Source organism: Cornus florida, unplaced genomic scaffold (assembly GCF_030987335.1).
Source record: "Cornus florida cultivar Cherokee Brave unplaced genomic scaffold, ASM3098733v1 CherokeeBrave_3.0.0_Hap2_Chr05, whole genome shotgun sequence".
In the NCBI taxonomy this organism is placed as follows: domain Eukaryota; kingdom Viridiplantae; phylum Streptophyta; class Magnoliopsida; order Cornales; family Cornaceae; genus Cornus; species Cornus florida.
Genome location: NW_026775575.1, coordinates 661,075 through 686,958, shown reverse-complemented (window position 1 = coordinate 686,958; position 25,884 = coordinate 661,075). Strand labels below are relative to the sequence as shown.

Genomic DNA, 25,884 nt, shown 5'->3' with positions numbered 1-25,884 from the left:
AAAATTTAATCTTTACTTATTAAAACACTCTTCGTGACGTGAAAGGGATCTCGAATAAGTTTAACTCAAAACTCTCATTTTTTTTCAAAGATTTAATCTTTATATATTAAAATGGTCTAGTGACATAATAGGTACCTAGATTGATCTATTTCTAATCAAAGATTCAATCTTTACTCATTAAAACACTCTTTGGGACGTCGAAGGGAACTCGAATAAGTTTAACTCGGAACTCTCATTTTCTTTCAAAGATTCAATCTTTATATATTAAAAAGGTTTAATGACATGATATATTGAGTTAGTTTCATTCAAAGATTCAATCTTTACTCTTCAAAACACTCTCCGTGATGACAAAGGGATCTCGAATAAGTTTAACTCAAAACTTTTATTTCTTTTCAAAGATTTAATCCTTATACATTAAGGTGGTCTAGTGACATAATAAGTACCTTGATTGAGGTATTTCCATTCAATGATTCAATCTTTACTCTTTAAAACACTCTTCGAGACGTCGAAAGGAGCTCGAATAAGTTTAACTCAGAACTTTCATATTCTTTTAAAGATTCAATCTTTACACATTAAAAAGGTTAAGTGACACGATAGGTACCTTTATTCAGTTATTTTCATTCAAAGATTCAATCTTTACACTTTAAAACACTCTTCGTGACGTTAAAGAGATCTCGAATAAGTTTAACTCAAAACTCTCATTTTCTTTCAAAGATTTAATCTTTATACATTAAAATGGTCTACTGACATAATAAGTACCTTGATTGAGGTATTTTCCATTCAATGATTCAATCTTTAATCATTAAAACACTCTTCGGGACGTCGAAGGGAACTCGAATAAGTTTAACTCAGAACTTTCATTTTCTTCCAAAGATTCAATCTTTATACATTAAAAGGGTTTAGTGACATGGTAGGAACCTTTATTCAGTAATTTTCATTCAAAGATTTAATCTTTACTCTTTAAAACACGCTTCGTGACGTCAAAGGGATCTCGAGTAAGTTTAGCTCAAAACTCTCATTTTCTTTCAAAGATTTAATCTTTATACATCAAAATGGTCTTGTTACATAATAGGTACCTTGATTGCGGTATTTCCATTCAAAGATTTCATACTTACTCATTAAAACACTCTTCGGGATATCGAAGGGAACTCGAATAAGTTTAACTCAAAACACTCATTTTATTTCAAAGATTCAATCTCTATACATTAAAAAGGTTTAGTGACACGATAGGTACCTTTATTGAGTTATTTTCATTCACAGATTCAATCTTTACTCATTAAAACACTTTGTGTAACGTAAAAGTGATCTCGAATAAATTTAACTCAAAACTCTCATTTTCTTTCAAAGATTCAATCTTTATACATTAAAATTGTTTAGTGACATAATTGGTACCTTTATTGAGTTATTTTCATTCAGAGATTCAATCTTTACTCGTTAAAAGACTCTTCGTGACTTCATGGGTAACTCAAAACTGTTTAGCTCAAAACTCTGATTTTCTTTCAATGATTCAATCTTTATACTCTAAAAAGCTCTAGTGACATAATACGTTTATTATTGAGGTATTCTCATTCAAAGATTAAATCTTTACTCATTAAAACACTCTTCGGGACATAAAAGGGAACTTGAATAAGTTTAACTCAGAACTCTCATTTTCTTCCAGAGATTCAATCTTTATACGTTAAAATGGTCTAGTGACATAATAGATACCTTGATTAAGGTAATTTCATTCAAAGATTCGATCTTTACTCATTAAAGCACTCTTCGTGACGCCAAAGGGATCTCGAATAAATTTAACTCAAAACTCTCATTTTCTTTCAAATATTTAATCTTTATACATTAAATTGGTCTTGTGACATAATAGGTACCTTGATTGAGGTATTTCCATTCGCAGATTCAATCTTTACTCCTTAAAACACTCTTCGGGACGTCGATGGGATCCTGAATATGTTTAACTCAAAACTCTCATTTTCTTTCAAAGATTTAATCTTTATACATTAAAATGGTCTTGTGACATAATAGGTACCTTGATTGAGGAATTTCTATTCGAAGATTTAATTTTTACTCATGAAAACACTCTTCGGGACATCGAAGGGAACTCGAATAAGTTTAACTCAAAACTTTCATTTTCTTTTAAAGATTCAATCTCTATACATTAAAATGGTTTAGTGACATAATAGGTACCTTTATTGAGTTATTTTCATGTGAAGATTCAATCTTTACTCATTAAAAGACTCTTCGTGACTTCATGGGTAACTCGAATAAGTTTAGCTCAAAACTCTGATTTTCTTTCAAAGATTCAATCTTTATACACTAAAAAGGTCTACTGACATATTAGGTACATTATTGAGGTATTTTCATTCAAAGACTCAAAACTTACTCATTAAAACACTCTTTTATACATTAAAATGGTCTAGTGACATGATAGGTACCTTGATTGAGGTAATTTCATTCAAAGATTTAATCTTTACTTATTAAAACACTCTTCGTGTCATATCCCGAATTTTTTTTTAGTCCGTTAGTTATTATTGTGAATTGATTTAATGATTATTTGAGCTTAAATTTACTTATTTAATTGATTTAAAAAAATTAAATCAAAGAAATAAACGAAATGAGAACTCAGGGAATACATTTTTCATTTGTAATGTCATGTGTGTGTATGTGTACCGAAGTGTAGTTGAATGGTGAGGTTTTGTATATGTATGTATATGAAGAAGAAAATATTATTAAAGTTTGGGTAACATATGTCACATAAGCTATGTGACAATTTACATTTCCTGGAGACTAGATTTACACCATCCATGTGACTATATACTTTTCAAGACTGAAGTTATTATGCTTTAAAATGGTGGCTGGTGGCTGCAATATATAGTTGTATATATATATAGGTTTCAATTATCATTTATATGGATAGAGATGAGTAAAGTCAGGTTGCTGGCAGCACAAGGCTAGACCGAACACACAGGACACGCAATTATGTAGATATACTCTATATATGTATAAGGTTAATTCTATCTTTTTAAACTTGTTTGGACCGCCTTTGAGAAAGCCATTGTTTTGGTTGAGACACACAAAATATATCAAAACAGTGAGCTATTTAGTGATAGTTCAAAGAGAGAAGAAAAATACGGAGGAGGAGGATAGAAAAGAAAAAAGGGGTTTTCTCTCTAAATTGTTGTTGAATTCAAGCAAAGGTGAGGGGTTTTATATTATAATTTCTATGTTGGAAGTTGATTATTTAGTTATTTGAATAATTAATCCAATTAATTGTTCCAGTATATGTATCATCTATTTTTTTATATGTCATTTATTTATTCAAAGGCTGTTTTGTGTAAGTGATACCATGGTTATGGTTATTTTCTTTGGGGTAATCAAGCTAGAAATTTATATAAAGACATGTGATTAGAATTTAGCCAAAAGGGTGTATAAAGTTTGAGAATTGTAATTGAGGTGATGATTGTGATTTAATTCGCTTTAGAAAATAAATATAACTTGGTTATATTCTTGTTCAGGCAAGGAGAATGAACTGATCACTTCAGCAATATCAAAGGATAAGTAGACAATTTGAAAAGTAGCCAAGGTGAGTGTACTCACTGGAAGTTTATACCTGGATGTGTTTAATTGAAGTATTGAAGTTGTTTATGTGAATGGAAGATGAATATATATAATTTGATTATATTTAAATAGGGTCCATACTCTGGCCTGGAAGGAGAGTAATATATTATATAAGGTCCATACTCTGGCCTAGAAAGAGAGTACTACACTAAATAAGGTCCATACTCTGGCCAAGAAAGAGAGTACTATATTTAAACAAGGTCCATACTCTGGCCTAGAAGGAGAGTACTATATTTTAATGCCTGTAATATATTAATGAAGTTTAATTGAAGTTATCAGATAATATTTGTTTATATTACTCTGAGGTAGTAGTGTTGCATTCACTGGGCTTAAAGCTCATTCCGTCCATATTTATATTTTTTTTCAAGTACAAGGTTGGGTCGCTACTGCCAGGTCTAGAATTTTTTAGTGGGAATGGGAAAAAGAACAATGGAACGTCTTTTGTTTAATATGTAAATATTGTAATAGAATTTAATAGTATAAGTTGCCGTTAATATTTTTTGTTTGTCAGAATTTGCATAACAGGCCTATAGGTAGTTTTTGAATTGTAAACTGTTAAACAGGTACTCTGATGTAGGATGACGTTATATTTGAAGGAGGTTAATGCAGATGGTTAGATGCATTCCAATTTGTTTAATAATGTAAATTGGGTTGGGGTGTGACAACTTTTGGTATCAGAGCCTAGGTTTTCTAGGTTCTGGAGGCCATAAGAGTCTAGACTAGCAGTGGCAGTAAGAAGTGTGTAGTAAAGTCATTTATTTGACTTAATTTTATACTAACAGATATAAGTGGTGATTATGTATCATATATATGTTGTTATATTTGAGATTCATTGCAGATAAAAAGAAATGGAAAGGGAAAGTGGTTATCATGGAACTGAGTGTGAAGCCACTTATGTTCCTGTTGAGGCTGAAGTGGAACAACCTATTCTGGGTGGTATGAGAAGAGAACAGGAGTGCTTAACTGGTATGCAAAAAATGGAAAAGGCTATAATAGACTTGGCAGAACAAAACAAACTATTTATGGCGAGTCAAATGATGATACAAGAAAGGCTGGAAAGACAATAGAAATGGAAGAAAGGCTCTGATTATGAGAGGTTTATCAAGTTAACACCCCCAGAATTTTCAGGTACTACCAAACCAAAAGAAGCAGAGGGGTGGGTAAGAAGAATGGAATCGATATTTGCAGTGATGGGTGCAGCAGAAGACCAGAAGGTAAACTTAGCTACATTTATGTTCAAAAATGAAGCTAGTTATTGGTGGGACACGATAAAACATTTGTTGCTCACTCTAGGAGAGAAAGAGGTGATATTCTGGAATCCATTTGTTAAAGCTTTTTATGAGAAATATTTCCCTCCAATTTACAGAAAAGAGAAGGAACGGGAGTTTATTCTCCTAAAACAAGATAGAATGTCTGTGGTTGATTATGAAGTTAAGTTTACAGCTTTATCGAGGTTCGCACCCAAGTTTGTACAGAATGAAGAAGATAAATGTACAAAATTCCAGGATGGTTTAGAGGCGGCTATTAAGTCTAGAGTTTCAGTGTTTGAGGAAACAGATTACAACAGACTTGTGAATAAAGCCATGATTGCCGAAAGGGATGTGAAAGAATTGCAAGAAAGAAGGGAACAATACAAAAGAAATAGATCTGAGCCATCACAGTCAAAAGGAGCTGAAGGAATTGCAAGTCAGAAAAGTCAAAGGTCGCGGTATGGAAGGGGAAGGGGTGGTGAATCTCAAGGCCAGACATCAAATATTGGAAGAGGTCAAGGGTTTTTCGAACAACAATCTGTATAACAAGGTAGTTTTGGAGGACGTGGTACTGGCAGGGGGTGTTTTCAGTGCGGAAAGGAAGGTCACCAGAAGAAGGATTGTCCTATCTTGAAAGCAGAAGAGTGCTATCATTGCCATTAGCCGGGTCATCGGAAGAGACATTGTCCTATGTTGACAGGAATGACCTCAGTGGGCAGTGTTGCTGGTTCTGGTAGAGGTTTTGCACAGGGGAACTCGTCAAGAGGAGGTAAGGGTGTTACAAGTGGTTCGCAAGCCCAGGGAAGAGTGTTTGCTATGACACTTCAGGATGCTCAAGCAACACCAGAAGTGGTGACAGGTACACTTTCTATTTTGGATAAAAATGTTACTGTGCTTATTGATCCTGGCTCAACCCATTCATTTGTTGCATCATCTATTGCTATGCATTTGGGTAGACCACTTTCATCATTAGATAGTAAATTGTTTATTTCTACACCAATGGGAGAAGTGGTAGTGGTTGCAAATGAATACCGGGATTGTGTGTTACAATTGGGAGATAGACAGTTAAAGGTAAATTTGATACCGTTGGGTATACCAGATTTTGATATCATTTTGGGTATGAATTGGCTATCTGCGTATCATGCTTCAATAGACTGTTTTCGGAAAGAAGTTGTATTTCAGATACCAGGGGAGCCAGAATTTAGATTTACAGGAGAAAGAAATGTTATTCCAAACTGTCTCATTTCAGCTATACAAACCAGGAAGTTGTTGAAGAAAGGGTGTCAGGGTTACTTGGCTTATGTGGTTGATACTAAAAATAAAGATATGACACTTGAAAATGTACCAGTGGTAAGGGAATTCACAGATGTGTTTCCAGAAGAATTACCAGGGTTGCCAGTGGACAGGGAGGTAAATTTTACCATTGAGTTGGTACCAGGAACAACTCCAATTTCTATTGCTCCGTATCGAATGGCACCGACAGAATTGAAAGAGTTGAAGATACAGTTGCAAGATTTACTAGATAAAGGCTTCATTCGACCTAGTATTTCACCATGGGGTGCACCGGTGTTATTTGTTAAGAAGAAGGATGGTACTATGCGGTTGTGTATTGACTACAGACAGTTAAATAAAGTGACCATCAGAAACAAGTATCCATTGCCATGAATTGATGATCTGTTTGATCAGTTGCAAGAGGCAAAGGTGTTTTCTAAGATTGATTTGAGGTCAGGATATCACCAGTTGAAGGTAAAGGATAGTGATATTTCAAAAACTGCTTTTTGAACTCGATATGGTCATTATGAGTGTTTGGTAATGCCTTTTGGGTTAACCAATGCTCCAGCGGTGTTTATGGATTTAATGAATCGAGTATTTCATCTGTATGTTGATTCTTTTGTTATTATCTTCATCGATGATATTTTGATATATTCTCGGAGTGTGGATAAACATGAAAAGCATTTAAGAATTGTGTTACAGATGTTACGGGAAAACAACTCTTTGCTAAGTTTAGCATATGTGAGTTTTGGCTTGATAAAGTTGTCTTTTTGGGGCATGTAGTATCTGGGGATGGTATTTATGTTGACCCATCAAAAGTGGAAGCAGTGGTGAAATGGGAAAGGCCTACCAATGTGAAGAAGTCAGAAGTTTTTTGGGATTAGCAGGTTATTATCGGAGGTTCATCCAAGGGTTTTCTAGTATCACATTGCCATTGACAAAGTTGACCCGGAAAGAAGTAAAGTTTGTGTGGGGTGAGGAATGCCAAAGAAGTTTTGAAGAATTGAAGAAAAAGTTAACGTCAGCCCCAATGTTAACTATTCCGTGTGGTGGTGAAGGTTTTGTGATTTACACTGATGCTTCACATCAGGGTCTGGGATGTGTTTTGATGCAAAATGGTAAAGTAATTGCATATGCTTCTAGACAATTGAAGAATCATGAATTGAATTATCCTACACATGACTTGGAGTTAGCTACTATTGTTTTTGCTTTAAAATTGTGGAGGCATTATCTGTATGGTGAACTTTGTGAAATATTTACAGATCATCAGAGTTTGAAGTATTTGTTTACACAGAAGGATTTAAATTTGAGACAGAGGCGTTGGATGGAGTTAATCAAAGATTATGATTGTAATATCCACCATCATCCTGGAAAAGCCAATGTAATAGCAGATGCCTTGAGTAGGAAGTCTTCAGGGAGACTATCTTGTGTACAGTGTGCACGGGTGGCAAATATTATGGAATTGAGACTGATGGGAGTTGAATTGACAGTTATTAACAAAGGAGCATTGTTTGCACATGTTACGGTGAGACCTTTGTTGCTGGATAGAATTAAAGAGCTACAAATACACGACGTATTCCTGGATAAGAAAAGAAAAGAAGCTCAAGAGGGTATGCAAACTGAATTTATAGTTAGGGATGATGGGATTTTGTATTTTAAAAGTCGAATTTGTGTTCCAAATGATGTTTCCTTGAAGAAAGATATTTTAGATGAAGCCCACAGTTCTATATATGCTATACATCCGGGGAGTACTAAAATGTACAGGGATTTGAAAGAATACTATTGGTGGAACAATATGAAGCGTGAAATTGCAGAATTTGTAGCAAAGTGTTTGATATGTCAACGAGTGAAAGCTGAACATCAGAAACCAGCGGGGTTGTTGCAGCCATTACCAGTTCCACAGTGGAAATGGGAGCATGTAACCATGGATTTTGTGACGGGACTTCCAAGATCAAAACGAGGAAATGACTCTATTTGGGTGATAGTTGATCGATTGACAAAATCAGCTCACTTTCTGGCAGTAAAAACTACTTATTCTACAAAGGAATATGCTCGTTTGTATGTTGATGTGATCATATGTTTGCATGGGGCTCCAGTTTCTATTGTTTGTGACAGGGATCCGAAGTTCACTTCAAGATTTTGGTATAGTTTGCATGAAGCCATGAAAACTTCTTTGAAGTTCAGTACAGCTTTTCACCCGCAGACAGATGGGCAGTCAGAACGAACTATTCAGATTTTGGAAGATATGTTGAGAGCTTGTGTGTTGGATTTCAAAGGTAATTGGGATGATTATTTACCGTTGATTGAATTTGCCTATAATAATAGTTATCAGTCTAATATTGGAATGGCACCGTATGAAGCTTTGTATAGGAGAAAATGTAGAACTCCATTATTTAGGATAAGGTGGGGGAAAGAAAGTTATTGGGTCCAGAATTGATTGAACTTACAACAGAAAAAGTGAAGATAATTCAGCAGCGTATGAAAGTGGCACAGGATAGACAGAAAAGTTATGTAGATGTGCGAAAAAGAAGAGATTTGGAATTTGAAGTTGGTGATTTTGTTTTTCTTCGTATTTCTCCTTGGAAAGGGATTATGAGGTTTGGAAAGAAAGGTAAGTTAAGTCCCAGATACATTGGACCTTACAAGATTCTAGAACGAATAGGAGCAATGGCATATCGGTTGGAATTACCAAAAGAATTATCAAGATTGCATGATGTTTTCCATGTGGCTATGCTTCGGAAGTATATATCGGAACCATCTCATGTTTTAGTTGCAGAACCGATAAAGGTGAAGGAAGATTTGACTTATGTAGAGGAACTGGTACAGATTTTGGATCGCCGGGAGCAAGTGCTACAGAATAAAACTATATCACTGGTAAAGGTATTGTGGAGGGGTCATACGATTGAAGAAGCGACTTGGGAAAGTGAAGAAGTTATGCGAATGCAATATCCTCACTTATTTGGTATGTTTCTTGCATTTAAATTTCAAGGACGAAATTATTTTAAGGGAGGTAGATTGTCATATCCCGAATTTTTTTTTAGTCCGTTAGTTATTATTGTGAATTGATTTAATGGTTATTTGAGCTTAAATTTACCTATTTAATTGATTCAAAAAAATTAAATCAAAGAAATAAAAGAAATGAGAACTCAGGGAATACACTTTTCATTTGTTATGTCATGTGTGTGTATGTGTACCGAAGTGTAGTTGAATGGTGAGGTTTTGTATATGTATGTATATGAAGAAGAAAATATTATTAAACTTTGGGTAACACATGCCACATAAGCTATGTGACAATTTACATTTCCTGGAGACTAGATTTACACCATCCATGTGACTATATACTTTTCAAGACTAAAGTTATTATGCTTTAAAGTGGTGGCTGGTGGCTGCAATATATAGTTGTATATATATATAGGTTTCAATTATCATTTATATGGATAGAGATGAGTAAAGTCAGGTTGCTGGCAGCACCAGGCTGGACCGAACACACAGGACACGCAATTATGTAAATATACTCTATATATGTATAAGGTTAATTCTATCTTTTTAAACCTGTTTGGACCGCCTTTAAGAAAGCCATTGTTTTGGTTGAGACACACAAAATATATCAAAACAGTGAGCTATTTAGTGATAGTTCAAAGAGAGAAGAAAAATACGGAGGAGGAGGATAGAAAAGAAAAAAGGGGTTTTCTCTCTAAATTGTTGTTGAATTCAAGTAAAGGTGAGGGGTTTTATATTATAATTTCTATGTTGGAAGTTGATTATTTAGTTATTTGAATAATTAATCCAATTAATTGTTCCAGTATATGTATCATCTATTTTTTTTATATGTTATTTATTTATTCAAAGGCTGTTTTGTGTAAGTGATACCATGGTTATGGTTATTTTCTTTGGGGTCATCAAGCTGGAAATTTATATAAAGACATGTGATTAGAATTTAGCCAAAAGGGTGTATAAAGTTTGAGAATTGTAATTGAGGTGATGATTGTGATTTAATTCGCTTTAGAAAATAAATATAACTTGGTTATATTCTTGTTCAGGCAAGGAGAATGAACTGATCACTTCAGCAATATCAAAGGATAAGTAGACAATTTGAAAAGTAGCCAAGGTGAGTGTACTCACTGGAAGTTTATACCTGGATGTGTTTAATTGAAGTATTGAAGTTGTTTATGTGAATGGAAGATGAATATATATAATTTGATTATATTTAAATATGGTCCATACTCTGGCCTGGAAGGAGAGTAATATATTATATAAGGTCCATACTCTGGCCTGGAAAGAGAGTACTACACTAAATAAGGTCCATACTCTGGCCAAGAAAGAGAGTACTATATTTAAACAAGGTCCATACTCTGGCGTAGAAGGAGAGTACTATATTTTAATGCCTGTAATATATTAATGAAGTTTAATTGAAGTTATCAGATAATATTTGTTTATATTACTCTGAGGTAGTAGTGTTGCATTCACTGGGCTTAAAGCTCATTCCGTCCATATTTATATTTTTTTTCAGGTACAAGGATGGGTCGCTACTGCCAGGTCTAGAATTTTTGAGTGGGAATGGGAAAAAGAACAATGGAACGTCTTTTGTTTAATATATAAATATTGTAATAGAATTTAATAGTATAAGTTGCCGTTAATATTTTTTGTTTGTCAGAATTTGCATAACAGGCCTATAGGTTGTTTTTGAATTGTAAACTGTTAAACAGGTGCTCTGATGTAGGATGACGTTATATTTGAAGGAGGTTAATACAGATGGTTAGATGCATTCCAATTTGGTTAATAATGTAAATTGGGTTGGGGTGTGACACTTCGTGACGTGAAAGGGATCTCGAATAAGTTTAACTCGAAACTCTCATTTTTTTTCAAAGATTTAATCTTTATATATTAAAATGGTCTAGTGACATAATAGGCACCTAGATTGATGTATTTCTATTCAAAGATTCAATCTTTACTCATTAAAACACTCTTTGGGACGTCGAATGGAACTCGAATAAGTTTAACTCGGAACTCTTATTTTCTTTCAAAGATTGAATTTTTATATATTAAAAAGGTTTAATGACATGATAGGTACCTTTATTGAGTTAGTTTCATTCAAAGATTCAATCTTTACTCTTCAAAACATTCTCCGTGACGTCAAAGGGATCTCGAATAAGTTTAACTCAAAACTTTTATTTCCTTTCAAAGATTTAATCCTTATACATTAAAGTGGTCTAGTGACATAATAAGTACCTTGATTGAAGTATTTTCCATTCAATGACTCAATCTTTAATCATTAAAACACTCTTCGGGACGTCGAAGGGAACTCGAATAAGTTTAACTCAGAACTTTCATTTTCTTCCAAAGATTCAATCTTAATACATTAAAAAGGTTTAGGGACATGATAGGAACCTTTATTCAGAAATTTTCATTCAAAGATTTAATCTTTACTCTTTAAAACACGCTTCGTGACGTCAAAGGTTCAATCTTCATACATCAAAATGGTCTTATTACATAATAGGTACCTTGATTGCGGTATTTCCATTCAAAGATTTCATACTTACTAATTAAAACACTCTTCGAGATGTCGAAGGGAACTCGAATAAGTTTAACTCAAAACACTCATTTTCTTTCAAAGATTCAATCTCTATACATTAAAAAGGTTTAGTGACACGATAGGTACCTTTATTGAGTTAGTTTCATTCACAAATTCATTCTTTACTCATTAAAACACTCTGTGTGACGTAAAAGTGATCTCGAATAAAATTAACTCAAAACTCTCATTTTCTTTCAAAGATTCAATCTTTATACATTAGAATTGTTTAGTGACATAATTGATACCTTTATTGAGTTATTTTCATTCAAAGATTCAATCTTTACTCGTTAAAAGACTCTTCGTGACTTCATGGGTAACTCAAAACTGTTTAGCTCAAAATTCTGATTTTCTTTCAATGATTCAATCTTTATACTCTAAAAATGTCTAGTGACATAATAGGTTTATTATTGAGGTATTCTCATTCAAAGATTAAATCTTTACTCATTAAAAAACTCTTCGGGGCGTCAAAAGGAACTTGAATAAGTTTAACTCAAAACTCCCATTTTCTTTCAGAGATTCAATCTTTATACGTTAAAATGGTCTAGTGACATAATAGATACCTTGATTGAGTTAATTTCATTCAAAGATTCAATCTTTACTCATTAAAGCACTCTTCGTGACGCCAAAGGGATCTTGAATAAGTTTAACTCAAAACTCTCATTTTCTTTCAAAGATTTAATTTTTATACATTAAAATGGTCTTGTGACATAATAGGTACCTTGATTGAGGTATTTCCATTCAAAGATTCAATCTTTACTCTTTAAAACACTCTTCGGGACGTCGATTGGATCCTGAATATGTTTAACTCAAAACTCCCATTTTCTTTCAAAGATTTAATCTTTATACATTAAAATGGTCTTGTGACATAATAGGTACCTTGATTAAGGCATTTCTATTCAAAGATTCAATTTTTACTCATTAAAACACTCTTCGGGACATCGAAGGGAACTCGAATAAGTTTAACTCAAAACTCTCATTTTCTTTCAAAGATTCAATCTTTATATATTAAAAAGGTTTAGTGACACGATAGATACCTTTATTGAGTTATTTTCATTCACAGATTCAATCTTTACTCATTAAAACACTCTGTGTGACGTAAAAGTCATCTCGAATAAATTTAACTCAAAACTCTCATTTTCTTTCAAAGATTCAGTCTTTATACATTAAAATTGTTTAGTGACATAATTGGTACCTTTATTGAGTTATTTCCGTTCAAAGATTCAATCTTCACTCGTTAAAAGACTCTTCGTGACTTCATGGGTAACTCAAAACTGTTTAGCTCAAAACTCTGATTTTCTTTCAATGATTCAATCTTTAAACTCTAAAAAGGTCTAGTGACATAATAGGTTTATTATTGGGGTATTCTTATTCAAAGATTAAATCTTTACTCATTAAAACACTCTTCGGGACGTAAAAGGGAACTTGAATAAGTTTAACTCAGAACTCACATTTTCTTTCAGAGATTCAATCTTTATACGTTAAAATGGTCTAGTCGCATAATAGATACCTTGATTGAGGTAATTTCATTCAAAGATTCGATCTTTACTCATTAAAACACTCTTCGGGACGTCGATGGGATCCTGAATATGTTTAATTCAAAACTCTCATTTCTTTCAAAGATTTAATCTTTATACATTAAAATGGTCTTGTGACATAATAGGTACCTTGATTGAGGCATTTCTAATCAAAGATTCAATTTTTACTCATTAAAACACTCTTCGGAACATCGAAGGAAACTCGAATAAGTTTAACTCAAAACTCTAATTTTCTTTCAAAGATTCAATCTTTATACATTAAAATGGTTTAGCGACATAATAGGTACCTTTATTGAATTATTTTCATGTGTAGATTCAATCTTTACTCATTAAAAGACTCTTCGTGACTTCCTAGGTAACTTGAATAAGTTTAGCTCAAAACTCTGATTTTCTTTCAAAGATTCAAGCTTTGTACACTCAAAAGGTCTACTGACATATTAGGTTCATTATTGAGGTATTTTCATTCAAAGACTCAACCCTTACTCATTAAAACACTCTTTTATACGTTAAAATGGTCTAGTGACATGATAGGTGCCTTGATTGAGGTAATTTCATTCAAAGATTTAATCTTTACTTATTGAAACACTCTTCGTGACGTAAATGGGATCTCGAATAAGTTTAACTCAAAACTCTCATTTTTTTTCAAAGATTTAATCTTTACACATTGAAAAGGTTTAATGACATGATAGGTACCTTCATTGAGTTAGTTTCATTCAAAGATTCAATCTTTACTCCTCAAAACAATCTCCGTGACGTCAAAGGGATCTCGAATAAGTTTAACTCAAAACTTTTATTTCCTTCCAAAGATTTAATCCTTATACATTAAAATGGTCTAGTGACATAATAAGTACCTTGATTGAGGTATTTCCATTCAATGATTCAATCTTTACTCTTTAAAACACTCTTCGAGACGTCGAAGGGAATTCGAATAAGTTTAACTCAGAACTTTCATATTCTTTTAAAGATTCCATCTTTACACATTAAAAAGGTTAAGTGACACGATAGGTACCTTTATTCTGTTATTTTCATTCAAAGATTCAATCTTTACACTTTAAAACACTCTTCGAGACGTCAAAGAGATCTCGAATAAGTTTAACTCAAAACTCTCATTTTCTTTCAAAGATTTAATCTTTATACATTAAAATGGTCTAGTGACATAGTAAGTACCTTGATTGAGGTATTTTCCATTCAATGATTCAATCTTTAATCATTAAAACACTCTTCGGGACGTCGAAGGGAACTCGAATAAGTTTAATTCAGAACATTCATTTTCTTCCAAAGATTCAATCTTTATACATTAAAATGGTTTAGTGACATGATATGAACCTTTATTAAGCAATTTTTATTCAAAGATTCAATATTTACTCTTTAACACACGCTTCGTGACGCCAAAGGGATCTCGAATAAGTTTAACTCAAAACTCTCATTTCTTTCAAAAGATTTAATCTTTATACATTAAAATGGTCTTGTGACATAATAGGTACCTTGATTGAGCTATTTCCATTCAAAGATTCAATCTTTACTCATTAAAACACTCTTCGGGACGTCGACGGGATCCTGAATATGTTTAATTCAAAACTCTCATTTTCTTTCAAAGATTTAATCTTTATACATTAAAATGGTCTTGTGACATAATAGGTACCTTGTTTGAGGCATTTCTAATCAAAGATTCAATTTTTACTCATTAAAACACTCTTCGGGACATCGAAGGAAACTCGAATAAGTTTAACTCAAAACTCTAATTTTCTTTCAAAGATTCAATCTTTATACATTAAAAAGATTTAGTGACATAATAGGTACCTTTATTGAGTTATTTTCATGTGTAGATTCAATCTTTACTCATTAAAAGACTCTTCGTGACTTCATGGGTAACTTGAATAAGTTTAGCTCAAAATTCTGATTTTCTTTCAAAGATTCAAGCTTTATACACTCAAAAGGTCTACTGACATATTAGGTACATTATTGAGGTATTTTCATTCAAAGACTCAACCCTTACTCATTAAAACACTCTTTTATACGTTAAAATGGTCTAGTGACATGATAGGTACCTTGATTGAGGTAATTTCATTCAAAGATTTAATCTTTACTTATTGAAACACTCTTCGTGACGTGAATGGGATCTCGAATAAGTTTAACTCAAAACTCTCATTTTTTTTCAAAGATTTAATCTTTATATATTAAAAAGGTTTAATGACATGATAGGTACCTTCATTGTGTTAGTTTCATTCGAAGATTCAATCTTTACTCTTCAAAACAATCTCCGTGACGTCAAAGGGATCTCGAATAAGTTTAACTCAAAACTTTTATTTCCTTCCAAAGATTTAATCCTTATACATTAAAATGGTCTAGTGACATAATAAGTACCTTGATTGAGGTATTTCCATTCAATGATTCAATCTTTACTCTTTAAAACACTCTTCGAGACGTCGAAGGGAATTCGAATAAGTTTAACTCAGAACTTTCATATTCTTTTAAAGATTCCATCTTTACACATTAAAAAGGTTAAGTGACACGATAGGTACCTTTATTCAGTTATTTTCATTCAAAGATTCAATCTTTACACTTTAAAACACTCTTCGTGACGTCAAAGAGATCTCGAATAAGTTTAACTCAAAACTCTCAATTTCTTTCAAAGATTTAATCTTTATACATTAAAATGGTCTAGTGACATAGTAAGTACCTTGATTGAGGTATTTTCCATTCAATGATTCAATCTTTAATCATTAAAACACTCTTCGGGACGTCGAAGGGAACTCGAATAAATTTAATTCAGAACATTCATTTTCTTCCAAAGATTCAATCTTTATACATTAAAAAGGTTTAGTGACATGATATGAACCTTTATTCAGCAATTTTTATTCAAAGATTCAATATTTACTCTTTAAAACACGCTTCATGACGTCAAAGGGATCTCGTATAAGTTTAGCTCAAAACTCTCATTTTCTTTCAAAGATTCAATCTTTATACATCAAAATGGTCTTGTTAAATAATAGGTACCTTGATTGCGGTATTTCCATTCAAAGATTTCATACTTACTCATTAAAACACTCTTCGGAATGTCGAAGGGAACTCGAATAAGTTTAACTCAAAACACTCATTTTCTTTCAAAGATTCAATCTCTATACATTAAAAAGGTTTAGTGACACGATAGGTACCTTTATTGAGTGAGTTTCATTCACAGATTCAATATTTACTCATTAAAACACTCTGTGTGACGTAAAGGTGATCTCGAATAAATTTAACTCAAAACTCTCATTTTCTTTCCAAGATTCAATCTTCATATATTAAAATTGTTTAGTGACATAATTGGTACTTTTATTGAGTTATTTTCATTCGAAGATTCAATCTTTACCCGTTAAAAGACTCTTCGTGACTTCATGGGTAACTCAAAACTGTTTAGTTCAAAACTCTGATTTTCTTTCAATGATTCAATCTTTATATTCTAAAAAGGTCTAGTGACATAATAGGTTTATTATTGAGGTATTCTCATTCAAAGATTAAATCTTTACTCATTAAAACACTCTTCGGGACGTAAAAGGGAACTTGAATAAGTTTAACTCAGAACTCACATTTTCTTTTAGAGATTCAATCTTTATACGTTAAAATGGTCTAGTGACATAATAGATACCTTGATTGAGGTAATTTCATTCAAAGATTCGATCTTTACTCATTAAAGCACACTTCGTGACGCCAAAGGGATCTCGAATAAGTTTAACTCAAAACTCTCATTTTCTTTTAAAGATTTAATCTTTATACATTAAAATGGTCTTGTGACATAATAGGTACCTTGATTGAGGTATTTCCATTCAAAGATTCAATCTTTACACATTAAAACCCTCTTCGGGACGTCGATGGGATCCTAAATATGTTTAACTCAAAACTCTCATTTTCTTTCAAAGATTTAATCTTTATACATTAAAATGGTCTTGTGGCATAATAGGTACCCTGATTGAGGCATTTCTGTTCAAAGATTCAATTTTTACTCATCAAAACACTCTTCGGGACATCGAAGGGAACTCGAATAAGTTTAACTCAAAACTCTCATTTTATTTCAAAGATTCAATCTCTATACATTAAAATGGTTTAGTGACATAATAGGTACCTTTATTGAGTTATTTTCATGTGAAGATTCAATCTTTACCCATTAGAAGACTCTTCGTGACTTCATGGGTAACTCGAATAAGTTTAGCTCAAAACTCTGATTTTTTTTCGAAGATTCAATCTTTATACACTAAAAAGGTCTACTGACATATTAGGTACGTTATTGAGGTATTTTCATTCAAAGACTCAACCCTTACTCATTAAAACACACTTTTATACGTTAAAATGGTCTAGTGACATGATAGGTACCTTGATTGAGGTAATTTCATTCAAAGATTTAATCTTTACTTATTAAAACACTCTTTGTGACGTGAAAGGGATCTCGAATAAGTTTAACTCAAAACTCTCATTTTTTTTCAAATATTTAATCTTTATATATGAAAATGGTCTAGTGACATAATAGGTACCTAGATTGATGTATTTCTATTCAAAGATTCAATCTTTAGTCATTAAAACACTCTTTGGGACTTCGAAGGGAACTCGAATAAGTTTAACTCAAAACTCTCATTTTCTTCCAAAGATTCAATCTTTATATATTAAAAAGGTTTAATGACATGATAGGTACCGTTATTGAGTTAGTTTCATTCAAAGATTCAATCTTTACTCTTCAAAACACTCTCCGTGACGTCGAAGGGATCTCGAATAAGTTTAACTCAAAACTTTTATTTCCTTTTAAAGATTTAATCCTTATACATTAAAGTGGTCTAGTGACATAATAAGTACCTTGATTGAGATATTTCCATTCAATGATTCAATCTTTACTTTTTAAAACACTCTTCGAGACGTCGAAGGGAACTCGAATAAGTTTAACTCAGAAGTTTCATATTCTTTTAAAGATTCAATCTTTACACGTTAAAAAGGTTAAGTGACACGATAGTTACCTTTATTCAGTTATTTTCATTCAAAGATTCAATCTTTACACTGTAAAACACTCTTCGTGACGTCACAGAGATCTCGAATAAGTTTAACTCAAAACTCTCATTTTCTTTCAAAGATTTAATCTTTATACATTAAAATGGTCTAGTGACATAATAAGTACCTTGATTGAGGTATTTTCCATTCAATGATTCAATCTTTAATCATTAAAACACTCTTCGGGACGTCGAAGGGAACTCGAAAAAGTTTAACTCAGAACTTTCATTTTTTTCCAAACATTCAAACTTAATACATTAAAAATGTTTAGTGACATGATAGGAACCTATATTCAGAAATTTTTATTCAAAAATTCAATCTTTACTCTTTAAAACACGCTTCGTGACGTCAAAGGGATCTCGAATAAGTTTAGCTCAAAACTCTCATTTTCTTTCAAAGATTCAATCTTTATACATCAAACTGGTCTTATTACATAATAGGTACCCTGATTGCGGTATTTCCATTCAAAGATTTCATACTTACTAATTAAAACACTCTTCGAGATGTCGAAGGGAACTCGAATAAGTTTAACTCAAAGCACTCATTTTCTTTCAAAGATTCAATCTCTATACATTAAAAAGGTTTAGTGACACGATAGGTTCCTTTATTGAGTTAGTTTCACTCACAGATTCAATCTTCACTCATTAAAACACTCTGTGTGTCGTAAAAGTGATCTCGAATAAATTTAACTCAAAACTCTCATTTTCTTTCAAAGATTCAATCTTTATACATTAAAATTGTTTAGTGACATAATTGGTACCTTTATTGAGTTATTTTCATTCAAAGATTCAATCTTTACTCATTAAAAGACTCTTCGTGACTTCATGGGTAACTCAAAACTGTTTAGCTCAAAACTCTGATTTTCTTTCAATGATTCAATCTTTATACTCTAAAAATGTCTAGCGACATAATAGGTTTATTATTGAGGTATTCTCATTCAAAGATTAAATCTTTACTCATTAAAACACTCTTCGGGGCGTAAAAGGGAACTTGAATAAGTTTAACTCAGAACTCTCATTTTCTTTCAGAGATTCAATCTTTATACGTTAAAATGGTCTAGTGACATAATAGAAACCTTGATTGAGTTAATTTCATTCAAAGATTCAATTTTTACTCATTAAAGCACTCTTCGTGACGCCAAAGGGATCTCGAATAAGTTCAACTCAAAAATCTCATTTTCTTTCAAAGATTTAATCTTTATACATTAAAATTGTCTTGTGACATAATAGGTACCTTGATTGAGGTATTTCCATTCGAAGATTCAATCTTTACTCATTAAAACACTCTTCGGGACATCGATGGGATTCTGAATATGTTTAACTCAAAACTCTCATTTTCTTTCAAAGATTTAATCTTTACACAATAAAATGGTCTTGTGACAAAATAGGTACCCTGATTGAGCCATTTCTGTTCAAAGATTCAATTTTTACTCATTAAAACACTCTTCGGGACATCGGAGGGAACTCGAATAAGTTTAACTCAAAACTCTCATTTTCTTTCAAAGATTCAATCTCTATACATTAAAATAGTTTAGTGACATAATAGGTACCTTTATTGAGTTATTTGATTGTGAAGATTCAATCTTTACTCCTTAAAAGACTCTTCGTGACTTCATGGGTAACTCGAATAAGTTTAGCTCAAAACTCTGATTTTCTTTCAAAGATTCAATCTTTATACACTAAAATGGTCTATTGACATATTAGGTACAGTATTGAGGTATTTTCATTCAAAGACTCAACCCTTACTCATTAAAGCACTCTTTTGTACGTTAAAATGGTCTAGTGACATGATAGGTACCTTGATTGAGGTAATTTCATTCAAAGATTTAATCTTTACTTATTAAAACACTCTTCGTGACGTGAAAGGGATCTCGAATAAGTTTAACTCAAAACTCTCATTTTTTTTCAAAGATTTAATCATTATATATTAAAATGGTCTAGTGACATAAAACGTACCTTGATTGATATATTTCTATTCAAAGATTCAATCTTTACTCATTAAAACACTCTTTGGGACTTCGAAGGGAACTCGAATAAGTTTAACTCGGAATTCTCATTTTCTTTCAAAGATTCAATCTTTATATATTAAAATGGTTTAATGACATGATAGGTACCTTTATTGAGTTAGTTTCATTCAAAGATTCAATCTTTACTCTTCAAAACACTCTCCGTGACGTCAAAGGGATCTCGAATAAGTTTAACTCAAAACTTTTATTTCCTTTCAAAGATTTAATCCTTATACATTAAAGTGGTCTAGTGACATAATAAGTACCTTGATTGATGTATTTCCATTCAATGATTCAATCTTTACTCTTTAAAACACTCTTCGAGACGTCAAAGGGAACTCGAATAAGTTTAACTCAGAACTTTCATATTCTTTTAAAGATTCAATCTTTACACGTTAAAAAGGTTAAGTGACACGATAGGTACCTTTATTCAGTTATTTTCATTCAAAGATTCAATCTTTACATTTTAAAACACTCTTCGTGACGTCAAAGAGATCCCGAATAAGTTTAACTCAAAACTCTCATTTTCTTTCAAAGATTTAATCTTTATACATTAAAATGGTCTAGTGACATAATAAGTACCTTGATTGAGGTATTTTCAATTCAATGATACAATCTTTAATCATTAAAACACTCTTCGGGAAGTCGAAGGGAACTCGAATAAGTTGAACTCAAAACTTTCATTTTCTTCCAAAGATTCAATCTTTATACATTAAAAAGGTTTAGTGACATGATAGGAACCTTTATTTAGTAATTTTCATTCAAAGATTCAATCTTTACTCTTTAAAACACGCTTCGTGACGTCAAAGGGATCTCGAATAAGTTTAGCTCAAAACTCTTATTTTCTTTCAAAGATTCGATCTTTATACATCAAAATGGTCTTGTTACATAATAGGTACCTTGATTGCGATATTTCCATTCAAAGATTTCATACTTACTCATTAAAACACTCTTCGGGATGTAGAAGGGAACACGAATAAGTTTAACTAAAAACACTCATTTTCTTTCAAAGATTCAATCTCTGTACATTAAAAAGGTTTAGTGACACGATAGGTACCTTTATTGAGTTATTTTCATACACAGATTCAATCTTTACTCATTAAAACACTCTGTGTGACGTAAAAGTGATCTCGAATAAATTTAACTCAAAAGTCTCATTTTCTTTCAAAGATTCAATCTTTATACATTAAAATTGTTTACTGACATAATTGGTACCTTTATTGTGTTATTTTCATTCGAAGATTCAATCTTCACTCGTTAAAAGACTCTTCGTGACTTCATGGGTAACTCAAAACTGTTTAGCTCAAAACTCTGATTTTCTTTCAATGATTCAATCTCTATACTCTAAAAAGGTCTAGTGACATAATAGGTTTATTATTGAGGTATTCTCATTCAAAGATTAAATCTTTACTCATTAAAACACTATTCGGGACGTAAAAGGGAGCTTGAATAAGTTTAACTCAGAACTCTCATTTTCTATCAGAGATTCAATCTTTATACGTTAAAATGGTCTAGTGACATAATAGATACCTTGATTGAGGTAATTTCATTCAAAGATTCGATCTTTACTCATTAAAGCACTCTTCGTGACGCCAAAGGGATCTCGAATAAATTTAACTCAAAACTCTCATTTTCTTGCAAAGATTTAATCATTATACATTAAAATGGTCTTGTGACATATTAGGTACCTTGATTGAGGTATTTCCATTCGAAGATTCAATCTTTAATCATTAAAACACTCTTCGGGACGTCGAAGGGAACTCGAATAAGTTTAACTCAGAACTTTCATTTTCTTCCAAAGATTCAATCTTAATACATTAAAAAGGTTTAGTGACATGATAGGAACCTTTATTCAGAAATTTTTATTCAAAGATTCAATCTTTACTCTTTAAAACACGTTTCGTGACGTCAAAGGGATCTCGAATAAGTTTAGCTCAAAACACTCATTTTCTTTCAAAGATTCAATCTTTATACATCAAAATGGTCTTGTTACATAATAGGTACCTTGATTGCGGTATTTCCATTCAAAGATTTCATACTTACTCATTAAATCACCCTTCGAGATGTCGAAGGGAACTCGAATAAGTTTAACTCAAAACAGTCATTTTCTTTCAAAGATTCAATCTCTATACATTAAAAAGGTTTAGTGACACGATAATTACTTTTATTGAGTTAGTTTCATTTACAGATTCAATCTTTACTCAATAAAAAACTGTGTGACGTAAAAGTGATCTCGAATAAATTTAACTCAAAACTCTCATTTTTTTTCAAAGATTCAATCTTTATACATTAAAATTGTTTAGTGACATAATTGGTACCTTTATTGAGTTATTTTCATTCAAAGATTCAATCTTTACTCGTTAAATGACTCTTCGTGACTTCATGGGTAACTCAAAACTGTTTAGCTCAAAACTCTGATTTTCTTTCAATGATTCAATCTTTATACTCTAAAAAGGTCTAGTGATATAATAGGTTTATTATTGAGGTATTCTCATTCAAAGATTAAATCTTTACTCATTAAAACACTCTTCGGGGCATAAAAGGGAACTTGAATAAGTTTAGCTCAGAACTCTCATTTTCTTTCAGAGATTCAATCTTTATACGTTAAAATGGTCTAGTGACATAATAGAGACCTTGATTGAGTTAATTTCATTCAAAGATTCAATCTTTACTCATTAAAGCACTCTTCGTGACGCCAAAGGGATCTCGAATAAGTTTAACTCAAAAATCTCATTTTCTTTCAAAGATTTAATCTTTATACATTAAAATTGTCTTGTGACATAATAGGTACCTTGATTGAGGTATTTCCATTCAAAGATTCAATCTTTACTCATTAAAACACTCTTCAGGACGTCGATGGGATCCTGAATATGTTTAACTCAAAACTCTCATTTTCTTTCAAAGATTTAATCTTTATGCATTAAAATTGTCTTGTGACAAAATAGGTACCCTGATTGAGGCATTTCTGTTCAAAGATTCAATTTATTCTCATTAAAACACTCTTCGGGACATCGAAGGGAACTCGAATAAGTTTGACTCAAAACTATCATTTTCTTTCAAAGATTCAATTTCTATATATTAAAATGGTTTAGTGACATAATAGGTACCTTTATTGAGTTATTTTCATGAGACGTTTCAATCTTTACTCATTAAAAAACTATTCGTGACTTCATGGGTAACTCGAATAAGTTTAGCTCAAAAATCTGATTTTCTTTCAAAGATTCAATCTTTATACACTAAAATGGTCTACTGACATATTAGGTACATTACTGAGGTATTTTCATTCAAAGACTCAAGCCTTACTCTTTAAAACACTCTTTTATACGTTAAAATGGTCTAGTGACATGATAAGTACCTTGATTGAGGTAATTTCATTCAAAGATTTAATCTTTACTTATTGAAACACTCTTCGTGACGTGAATAGGATCTCGAATAAGTTTAACTCAAAACTCTCATTTTTTTTCAAAGATTTAATCTTTATATATTAAAAAGGTTTAATGACATGATAGGTACCTTCATTGAGTTAGTTTCATTCAAAGATTCAATCTTTACTCTTTAAAACAATCTCCGTGACGTCAAAGGGATCTCGAATAAGTTTAACGCAAAACTTTTATTTCCTTTCAAAGATTTAATCCTTATACATTAAAGTGGTCTAGTGACATAATATGTACCTTGATTGAGGTATTTCCATTCAATGATTCAATCTTTACTCTTTAGAACACTCTTCAAGACGTCAAAGGGAACTCGAATAAGTTTAACTCAGAACTTTCATACTCTTTTAAAGATTCAATCATTACACGTTAAAAAGGTTAAGTGACACGATAGGTACCTTTATTCAGTTATTTTCATTCAAATATTCAATCTTTACACTTTAAAACACTCTTCGTGACGTCAAAGAGATCTCGAATAAGTTTAACTCAAAACTCTCTTTTTCTTTCAAAAATTTAATCTTTATACATTAAAATGGTCTAGTGACATAATAAGTACCTTGATTGAGGTATTTTCCATTCAATGATTCAATCTTTAATCATTAAAACACTCTTCGGGACGTCGAAGGGAACTCGAATAAGTTTAACTCAGAACTTTCATTTTCTTCCAAAGATTCAATCTTTATACATTAAAAAGGTTAAGTAACATGATAGGAACCTTTATTCAGTAATTTTCATTCAAAGATTCAATCTTTACTCTTTAAAACACGCTTCGTGACGTCAAAGGGATCTCGAATAAGTTTAGCTCAAAACTCTCATTTTCTTTCAAAGATTCAATCTTTATACATCAAAATGGTCTTGTTACAAAATAGGTACCTTGATTGCGGTATTTCCATTCAATGATTTCATACTTACTCATTAAAACACTCTTCGGGATGTCGAAGGGAACTCGAATAAGTTTAACTCAAAACACTCATTTTCTTTCAAAGATTCAATCTCTGTACATTAAAAAGGTTTAGTGACGCGATGGTACCTTTATTGAGTTATTTTCATTCACAGATTCAATCTTTACTCATTAAAACACTCTGTGTGACGTAAAAGTGATCTCGAATAAATTTAACTCAAAACTCTCATTTTCTTTCAAAGATTCAATCTTTATACATTAAAATTGTTTAGTGACATAATTGGTACCTTTATTGAGTTATTTTCATTCGAAGATTCAATCTTTACTCGTTAAAAGACTCTTCGTGACTTCATGGGTAACTCAAAACTGTTTAGCTCAAAACTCTGATTTTCTTTCAATGATTCAATCTCTATACTCTAAAAAGGTCTAGTGACATAATAGGTTTATTATTGAGGTGTTCTCATTCAAAGATTAAATCTTTACTCATTAAAACACTCTTCGGGACGTAAAAGGGAACTTGAATAAGTTTAACTCAGAACTCTCATTTTCTTTCAGAGATCCAATCTTTATACGTTAAAATGGTCTAGTGACATAATAGATACCTTGATTGAGGTAATTTCATTCAAAGATTCGATCTTTACTCATTAAAGCACTCTTTGTGACGCCAAAGGGATCTCGAATAAATTTAACTCAAAACTCTCATTTTCTTGCAAAGATTTAATCTTTATACATTAAAATGGTCTTGTGACATATTAGGTACCTTAATTGAGGTATTTCCATTCGAAGATTCAATCTTTAATCATTAAAACACTCTTCGGGACGTCGAAGGGAACTCGAATAAGTTTAACTCAGAACTTTCATTTTCTTCCAAGATTCAATCTTAATACATTAAAAAGGTTTAGTGACATTATAGGAACCTTTATTCAGAAATTTTTATTCAAAGATTCAATCTTTACTCTTTAAAACACGTTTCGTGACGTCAAAGGGATCTCGAATAAGTTTAGCTCAAAACTCTCATTTTCTTTCAAAGATTCAATCTTTATACATCAAAATGGTCTTGTTACATAATAGGTACCTTGATTGCGGTATTTCCATTCGAAGATTTCATACTTACTCATTAAATCACCCTTCGAGATGTCGAAGGGAACTCGAATAAGTTTAACTCAAAACAGTCATTTTCTTTCAAAGATTCAATCTCTATACATTAAAAAGGTTTAGTGACACGATAATTACTTTTATTGAGTTAGTTTCATTTACAGATTCAATCTTTACTCAATAAAAAACTGTGTGACG

The 25,884-nt window shown here is 31.8% G+C and overlaps 2 protein-coding genes across 2 annotated transcripts; both read left to right on the top strand.

Annotated features, from left to right (window-relative positions):
* Positions 1-4,460: 4,460 nt before the first annotated feature.
* On the top strand, positions 4,461-5,408 carry LOC132306043 (uncharacterized). The gene is made up of 2 exons (XM_059803239.1): positions 4,461-4,578; positions 4,741-5,408. The coding sequence occupies exons 1-2, from the start codon at positions 4,461-4,463 to the stop codon at positions 5,406-5,408; spliced, it is 786 nt and encodes a 261-aa protein (XP_059659222.1).
* A 3,204-nt stretch (positions 5,409-8,612) lies between these two features.
* LOC132306041 (uncharacterized) lies at positions 8,613-10,221 on the top strand. Its single transcript, XM_059803238.1, has 2 exons — positions 8,613-9,096; positions 10,175-10,221. Exons 1-2 carry the CDS (start codon positions 8,613-8,615, stop codon positions 10,219-10,221), a joined length of 531 nt encoding a protein of 176 aa, XP_059659221.1.
* The last annotated feature ends 15,663 nt before the right edge of the window (positions 10,222-25,884 follow it).